The sequence below is a fragment of the Chelon labrosus genome (genome assembly GCF_963514085.1).
Source record: "Chelon labrosus genome assembly, chromosome: 22".
NCBI lineage: Eukaryota > Metazoa > Chordata > Actinopteri > Mugiliformes > Mugilidae > Chelon > Chelon labrosus.
In genome coordinates, this window is record NC_140355.1 from 688332 (window position 1) to 697359 (window position 9028).

The 9028-nt window shown below is 40.8% G+C and overlaps 1 protein-coding gene across 1 annotated transcript; it reads right to left on the reverse strand.

Annotated features, from left to right (window-relative positions):
* On the reverse strand, positions 1-7590 carry thap1 (THAP domain containing, apoptosis associated protein 1). Its single transcript, XM_084572165.1, has 3 exons — positions 7367-7590; positions 1939-2131; positions 1-927 (listed from the first exon to the last, which is right to left on the reverse strand). The coding sequence occupies exons 1-3, from the start codon at positions 7435-7437 to the stop codon at positions 538-540; spliced, it is 654 nt and encodes a 217-aa protein (XP_084428291.1). The 5' UTR covers positions 7438-7590; the 3' UTR covers positions 1-537.
* Between the last annotated feature and the right edge of the window lie 1438 nt (positions 7591-9028).

A 9028-nucleotide genomic window follows, 5' to 3' on the forward strand; every position in this document is an offset into this window, starting at 1 on the left:
AACCTTATCGCAGTGATAGCAGTTTATTGCACATGAGCAGCTGTTTCAAGGATTCTGAGCGAACAAAAACATGCACACTTGTACACACACACCACACACACCTTTTTATCTCGTTTATGTGAAGAAAAACTGAGAAAGGCAAGTATTCAGGACAAAGGTATTCATGAACAAACAGTTAAATCTCCAATATGACATTTTTTCTTTTTAGGAAAAGGTATTCAAACACATGAATGAATGAATGAAGGTCCAAGTCACACTTTTCTTAAAAACCAAACCCAAAAATTCAAACCATTGATTTTAAAAGATATTCCACTGCAGCCAAAACGCAAGAAATAAGAAAAATCAGTTTGTACATTTGCTGAATCCACCAGGTCATATACAACAAATGCTGATCTGGAATCCACTTACATTCTGGAAAAGGGTAATTCAGCTCCCATGGGTTTGCTGTGTAGCTAAACAGCTTCTCAACAGTCTGTGTGGCTTCAGTGGATTAAATCGGTTTCTCAGTTTGACCAATTCGTCTTCCTCTCCTCCTAGTCACTCCATGCCTTTGAGTGTGTGATAGATGTGTTTGGGTAAAATCACATATCCCTCACCAAATGCCGGCGCTCGCTCACAGCTAGTCCTGGGCGCCTTGGAATCAAACTTCATCCTTTTGAGCTGTCTCTCTTGTCGCCGACACTTTTGTTGCGTTGTTTTCAGCTTCTTCCTCAGACGCTCCAGCTGGTTCTCCAGCTGCTCAATACGCTTCTTCTGTTGTGCCGAATCCTCTGCTGTGTAATTATGGTCACAGGAGACTGTAGTCGTGTCACCACTGGTACTGGGAAGGCTGCTCTCAGGCTCTTCTTCCAACATTGGTTCAGAGGTCAGAGGGAGAGAGAGTGGGAAGTCAATCTCTGAGGGAAAGGGATCCTCCACAGACTCTGACTGTTAGAAAACACACAAGAGTTCCTAAGCTCAATATACAATGCACAAAAGTATTTGCATCCCTCATAATTTTCAACATTTCTGCATAAAAATTATTCAAAATATTGGCGTATTTTCACACAACTCCTGAAAGTACTAAAAATAACCCAATCAAACATATAAAATGAAAATGTTACACAATAGTTTATTACACAAATAAACTATTTGTTTATTCAGGAAAATTAGACAATATTATATATCTGTGAAGCGCAAAAGTAAGTGCACCTCTAGTTAAATCCATGACCAAATTAGAGTCAATCTGTTCAGAAGTGTTTCCAGTCATTGTGAATAGACTCAGGTGTCGTTCAGTGCCCCTTTTGTTTAAATAAATAAATAAATAAATAAGTAAATAAAAATCAGGCAACTTTCAGTCTGATCTTCACAACAAATGTTTGTTGAAGGAGGACCTCAGAAAAAGTTGCTGTTGCTCATCAGGCTGGAAAAGGTTTGACTTTGAAACCCACAAATCCTCTCTCATCTCTCTAATGTTCATGAATCCACCATCAGGAGAACAAAAACGCAGTAACCATGGCTAGACAGAGCAGCTACGCTCACAGCAAGTGGCTATTTTCTGCCATTGATCAACCTTTTGAAAGGTGGCTCGGGCAATAACGGCATCATATTAAGTGTGCAAGATAATCTCTCTTTTTGTTGTGTCTGTAGTGTTTTCTCAAATTTACAGTATATACTAACTGAACTGGACCAACACACAGACTGTTTCAACTGACTGACCAAAAACGTCATTGAGATGAGTCTGTGACTCTATAGCGGCTCCCTAGAAATGAAATCTTAACACTGGATTATTTTAGCCTTCGTCTGGATTACATTAACTGAATTACAGACAGACTAAAGATACATTATGTCACAGATTAAAATACATAATTTCTTTTTACTTATGTCTGTGCATTACTAATCAAAAACACGTAAATAAGACTTCTTCTTTGATTCTATGTGAACTCCGAGCAGCTTCACCTTGATGCTGAGGTTGAAGGTGAAGAGCGAGGGCACAGCATTCTCCTTCAGCACTCGGTTGTTGCACTCCCTCTTGAAACAGTCTTTGGTGAAGTGCTGTGAGCAGATGTTGCTGTACTTTGTCGGTTTAAAGTTGTTCCTCCTCATTGCGGCCACCCATTTTCCACAAATATCTGGACGAGCCAGAGGAAATCTTAGGAAAAGTCACAAATAGAAAAAAGTTACAAATCTATTTTTAATCAATTTGGGATTAGAATTGATTCCATTAGAAATGGGATTCATCACCACTATAATCAATACTTGATTAATGTATAAATTACTATGAACTTTCTTTTTGCTAGTAAATTGTTTACTACTAGTGTATCACTAGCTATAAGTCAGAAAACCTTTTCTTGTAAACTCCCAGAATTTTGTCCTCAGTTCAACCTGGAAGCCTGCTGTTTACAGGGAATGAACCCTCTCACGCAAACAGGTCAACAGTCAGAAGACTAATGTAACTGAAACGTACAGTACAAGAAGAGTATTTATTGCATTGTAACATTTAAAGTAGACTGAAGTTTGATTTAACCAGGCCTTGATTTTACCTAAACCTAATTTGCAGTTTTGGTATTGTGCAAACATCCACAGAAATCAACATACATTGATAACTTATTTTACCCTATGTTCATGTTAACTTGCTTATTTCCACAGTCAAGGAACAGCAGAGGACATATCTAGCAATGATTTAAATATCAAATAATAAATATTTAAGTAGGACACATTTATGCATTTCTATTTCACTCCACATAGTTCATTTGCACACATCATGGAATTACACAAAACTCACTCAAGTTCAATCATTTTAATTGGTATTTTATTTTTGTTTAACATTATCCATTTAGTTGTATGTATATAAAGCTACTTTTTACAGGGTTCTTGGCTTTTCTTCACAAGATATTGCTCCATAATTAAAAACTATTATTCTGAAATTTGAAAATACAGTTGTCCATGTTCATGTACATTAATCCTACAATAATGGCATGTGTCATTGTAATTTGATATTTTCCAGAAACGGGCGGCACAGTGGCGAGGTGGTTAGCACTGATGCCTCACAGCAAGAAGGTCACCGGTTCGTATCCATCCTTTCTGTGTGGAGTTTGCATGTTCTCCCTGTGTCTGCGTGGGTTCTCTCCGGGTACTCCGGCTTCCTCCCACCATCCAAAGACATGCTGGTTAGGTTCATTGGTGATTCTAAATTGCCTGTAGGTGTGAGTGTGAGTGTGAATGGTTGTCTGTCTCTATGTTAGCCCTGCGATGGACTGGCGACCTGTCCAGGGTGTACCCCTGCCTCTCGCCCGATGACAGCTGGGATAGGCTCCAGCAGACCCCCGTGACCCTTAACAGGACTGAACGGGTATAGAAGATGAATGAATGAATGATTTTCCAGAAACATTAATCAAACATCTGCAATTCCACAGGGCTCTATTTTGGGTCCATTGCTTTTCTCAAAATATGTTTCCTCCAAGACTTAGAGTAAGCATACTGTGTTTTCTTATTACACAACTCTTTTTACAAGTTGTATACTAAGAAAACATTATATTAAAAGTCTTGTATGCACATAACTTACTATACACTTCCAACTCTTCTAAGCCAGTCCTCACAACTTCTGTGATTCAATTTGGACGAATATTAGGAAGATTGATACACTATATTACCAAAAGTATTCGCTCACCCATTCAAATGATCAGAATCAGGTGTTCTAATCACTTGGCCTGGCCCCAGGTGTATAAATTCAAGCACTCAGGCATGCAGACTGTGAAACAAGACATTTGTGAAAGAATGGGCCGCTCTCAGGAGCTCAGTGAATTCCAGCGTGGAACTGTCATAGGATGCCACTTGTGCAACAAATCCAGTCGTGAAATTTCCTCGCTCCTAAATATTCCACAGTCAACTGTCAGCTCTATTATAACAAAATGGAAGCGTTTGGGAAAAACAGCAACTCAGCCACGAAGTGGTAGGCCACGTAAAGTGACGGAGAGGGGTCAGCGGATGCTGAAGCGCATAGTGCAAAGAGGTCGCCGACTTTCTGCACAGTCAATTGCTACAGAGCTACAAACTTCATGTGACCTTCAGATTAGCCCAAGTACAGTACGCAGAGAGCTTCATGGAATGGGTTTCCATGGCCGAGCAGCTGCAGCCAAGCCACACATCACCAAGTGCAATGCAAGGCGTCGGATGCAATGGTGTAAAGCACGCCGCCACTGGCCTCTAGAGCAGTGGAGACGCGTTCTCTGGAGTGATGAATCACGCTTTTCCATCTGGCAATCTGATGGACGAGTCTGGGTTTGGAGGTTGCCAGGAGAACGGTACATTTCAGATTGCATTGTGCCAACTGTGAAATTTGGTGGAGGAGGAATTATGGTATGGGGTTGTTTTTCAGGAGCTGGGCTTGGCCCCTTAGTTCCAGTGAAAGGAACATTGAATGCTTCAGGATACCAAAACATTTTGGACAATTCCATGCTCCCAACCTTGTGGGAACAGTTTGGAGCGGGCCCCTTCCTCTTCCAACATGACTGTGCACCAGTGCACAAAGCAAGGTCCATAAAGACGTGGATGACAGAGTCTGGTGTGGATGAACTTGACTGGCCTGCACAGAGTCCTGACCTGAACCCGATAGAACACCTTTGGGATGAATTAGAGCGGAGACTGAGAGCCAGGCCTTCTCGACCAACATCAGTGTGTGACCTCACCAATGCGCTTTTGGAAGAATGGTCAAAAATTCCTATAAACACTCTCCTCAACCTTGTGGACAGTCTTCCCAGAAGAGTTGAAGCTGTAATAGCTGCAAAAGGTGGACCGACATCATATTGAATTCTATGAGTTAGGAATGGGATGGCACTTCAGTTCATAGAATGAGTAAAGGCAGGTGAGCGAATACTTTTGGTAATATAGTGTATTAGTAAAATACATTTTTTATTCTAGGGCTGCAACAACCACTTAACAACGATTAATCTATCATATAGTTTTTTTTACTAGTCAATTTATTCATCAATTATTTATCTATTCTGTTTTCTAGTAGAGTAGTTGATTTATCCATTGTTTAACCACTTAATTATAAGAGTTTACAGAACTCCCATTACCCCATTTATACAAACAAATCCATATTCAAACTTAAACTCTTACCAAATTATACTATTCACTCATGGTTCAGATTTATTCAGTGTAATTAAGAAAGACTTTTTTTTTCTTCCTAACGACATTCTATGATTAATTGACTTGTGCTGATTGTAATTGGAAATGAACTGTGTTATGGTGAAGAGGGTCACCATTCACACTCACATTTAGAATCACCAATTAACCTAACGAACAAATCAGTGTGAGATGAAACACGCGCAGACACAGAGAGAACATGTAAACTCCACGAAACAAGACTACAACAGGCCAGCTGGTTCAAACCCAGAACCAAAATGTTGCATGCACCCACTTAGGGCAAACCGTTATTGGAAATCTACTTCATTTGGGTTTATAGGTCTACATGTGCAGAAACCAATTCAATTCAATGCAATTAAATTTTATTTAAATATTGTCAATAACAATACAAATTGTCTCAAGCTGCTTTACAAAACCCGGCCTGAAACCCCCAGAGCAAGCCTGAAGGTGACGGTGGCAAGGAAAAACTCCCTTTTAACAGGAAGAAACCTTGAGCAGAACCCAGCTCATATGAAGGGACCCATCTGCCTAAGGCCAGCTGGGTACAGACAGAAGAAAGAGAGACAACAGATAGAGAGAACAGAGAGAGAGAGAAGGAATAAACCAACTGTTTACAACTTGCAAATGCACTGGAAAGCAGCGGTTTGATATTAATATTTTTCTTTTCTCAAAAACATCTGATTAGGACACCGCAAAGACTCCCAGGTTCTGACCACAAACCAACCATTAGACTAAATGTAGTCCAAACACTCCGCGGCTAGGCTACAGTGGGTGTAGGTTTCAGAGTCTCTGTTTAATAAATGTCTAACTTCTAATGTTTGGGTCAGGGCTTTTTCAGTTAACCCTGTGACGCATTTACATAGTCAGTGCCATTGATGATATCGATGGGTCCCTGTAGACCTAGTTTTTTCCCAAATAAGGCCCTTGGTGACCATCAGTCATTCTAAAATTTGCTGCTTTTATAGCATTAGCTTAAATTGTTAGAAGTATGTTACAAAAACATTTGTAAGTTTTTATAAGGAGAACTTCAAAACACAGGCCAAGTGGTCCCTGTTATCAAAATGACCACTGTCCCAGAGTTTCAGAATCAGTTTAACTCATTCTGATGCCTTGGGAGGACTTGTTAAATTCATCCCTAAGATCATTTCTAACTCAATACAATGAAGATGGTGCATGCCATTGTAACAAGCAGATTTGACTACTGTAACGTAGGGCTTGAAACAATGCGCCAACATCATCAAATACGCTGGCATGTTGATTACTTAAATCTATCAATTTGTATGAAATACATCAACCTGAATAGGTCAGTGCACAAGGACCTAATTAATCGCTAATGTGCTGTTTCTGGGAGTGTGTCCTCGGAGTGAATTCACTACTTGTACCGTTGCACACTACCACAGCAGTGCCACTCCTGCGGCAACTTTGCGATCACTAAACATAATGCATGCTGGGTTTCTGGAGAGTATTCTCAAGTCAATGGTTCTTAATAAAGCAGATAAAACCTAATACGGTTATCTCTGACAGTGTTGCTCCAGCAGGTATTCCATGTGTGAACGGTCTCACCTCACCTGAGACATTTTCATCAAAGATTACTGATGTCAGCTGATGAAACTGGGACCACTGGGTGTTTATTTGTTTATTATTTTAGCATTTTAATGTGTCCAGCACTGTAAGTAATTACAAAAAGAAAAAGAAGGTGAGTCCACTTCATCTGAACAGATGTGAGAATTAAAATGTGTCTGTCTTTTTAAAGTCCACCTCTGCAGTTACCGACAGTTAAAAGCGAACGCAGCTTTCAAAGCTAGGCGTATCCATTTACAATCCCCACATTTACAAACGAGGCAAAAGAGCATAGAAAATGTGAGAAACAATAATTAAGTGGCATCGTCACAGTAGCCCAGACGTAGGTTCACTTGCTTACTTTGAAGGGGAAAGTATGCGCCTGGGTAAACTGGGTGAGCAGCCTCAGTAAAACACTTTTAATCTATCAGAGAATAATGTGTTTGGTTGATTATCTCTCCCCCAATATTACCAGTGAAATATGTCGACACAAAAAATGTCAGATCCTTCATTCAGTTTACAGTAAACGACAACCAGTAAGTATTTAAATGGGCAGAATAGTATACGCAGGATGGTCAAATCCATGGACTGTATATAAAAGGTGAAATCAAAGTGCTTAACCACAGTGTCTGGACAGCTTATTCTACACAGCTCTCGTACACACTTCAAATTAACTTACTTGTGGAAGGAAATGTCTTTGTCTTTGTGGTATCGGTTCTTACAACCGTAAGCAGAGCAAGTCTGAACCATGATCACTGCCCGGGAAACATTTATTGCCACCCGCTATGGTAGCTACTCCTTGAAACTGCGCTGGAGCTCCTCCTCAAACTCCACATAGGCTTCAGTGCCACTAACAATGATGGCGAATAAGACTGGCGGTGGATCTTCTTCTTCTTCTTCTTCTTCTTCGTCTTCTTCTTCTTCTTCTTCGTCGTCGTCTTCTTCTTCTTGGATTTTTGGCAGTTTTGACGCTACTTGGTGTTTTACTGCCCTCTACAGGATAATAATATAATTACAACCATGTATTTTAGATCTCTTTACGCCGACCAGCCACAACATTAAAACCACTGGCAGGAGTAGTAAATGACCACCATCTTGTGACATTTCACTGTTCTGCTTAGGGAAACTTTTAGAAAATTGGCAAAGTCACAGATATGCATGCCAAGACAGAGACAGAAATAGTGAAAAGGTCAAGACTCCAGCAGCATTTGTAGTAAACGGAACAACTTTATTAGGTCGACATGTTTCGGCTCGTGGCTTTCATCAGAGTCAGTCCAACTCTGAGAATCCAACTCTGAGAAAGCTCAGAAGATGAGCTGTCTGGCTCAGAAAGCTTGCCTGGCTAGTAAGGTGGGATGGTCTTCTTGAGTGATTAAGTGCAGAGTAATAAGAGGGGAAAATTATTAAGGGGAAGCATGCAGAAATAGACCCTGAATCGGGGGGGGGGGGGGCAGCTTCCCATGGAGATGGTCTGCTGGAGCAGTGGCGTAGCAGAGAGGGAAAGGAAGAAGCTGGATAAGATCATCAGGAAGTCCAGCTCTGTCCTGGGCTGCCCCTTGGTCTCGGTGGGGGAGGTGGGTGAAGGGAGAGTTCTGGCTGAACTGTCCTCCATGCTGGACGATGAGTCCCGCCCCCCTCCATGGTGACCTGACGGGACTGAGGAGCAGCTTCAGTGACAGACTGCTTCACCCTCCGTGTGTGAAGCAAAGATGCAGAGGGTCTTTCCTTCCTGCTGCTGTTAGGCTCCACGGAGAGCACTCCTAATATGTGCAATATTGTTACACCTTATGGTGTAATAACACCAGTCTGTTCAATATATCTATCATCTATTCTATCTCTGTCATTTCTGTATGCTGTTGCAAACTGCAATTTCCCCATTGTGGGACAAATAAAGGTTTTCTTATTCTTATTCTTATTAACACCTGTCCTGGGGAATCCGATCCAAACTGTTATTATAAATGGTCGCTTGAAAACGAAAGAGCCCCGTAAGTGAGGTCTGTTCATTAGTAAAGAGAGCCTTTTAAAATATTCTGTCCTTGAAGCTTCTAACTAATCCTATAATAAATAAAACTAAACAAGAATTAACAAAAAAAGGTATTTTATATGAATACATGGTTAATTATTGATGCAGTCATGTTGATGTATAAGGAGACTTGTGGAGTTAAGTTATGTGTTTCCTCAGTAATCAGTGGTGTCTTTATTTACCTCTATTCCAGGGTTGGAGTTATAAACTGAGGTCTGAACAGGCCCAGAGTTACCCCCAACCGGAACAGTATCTCAGTTTCTCCCATCAAGTTCCCAGTTTGTTCAGCATCAGATGGGGCCTTGGATCCCCACGAGT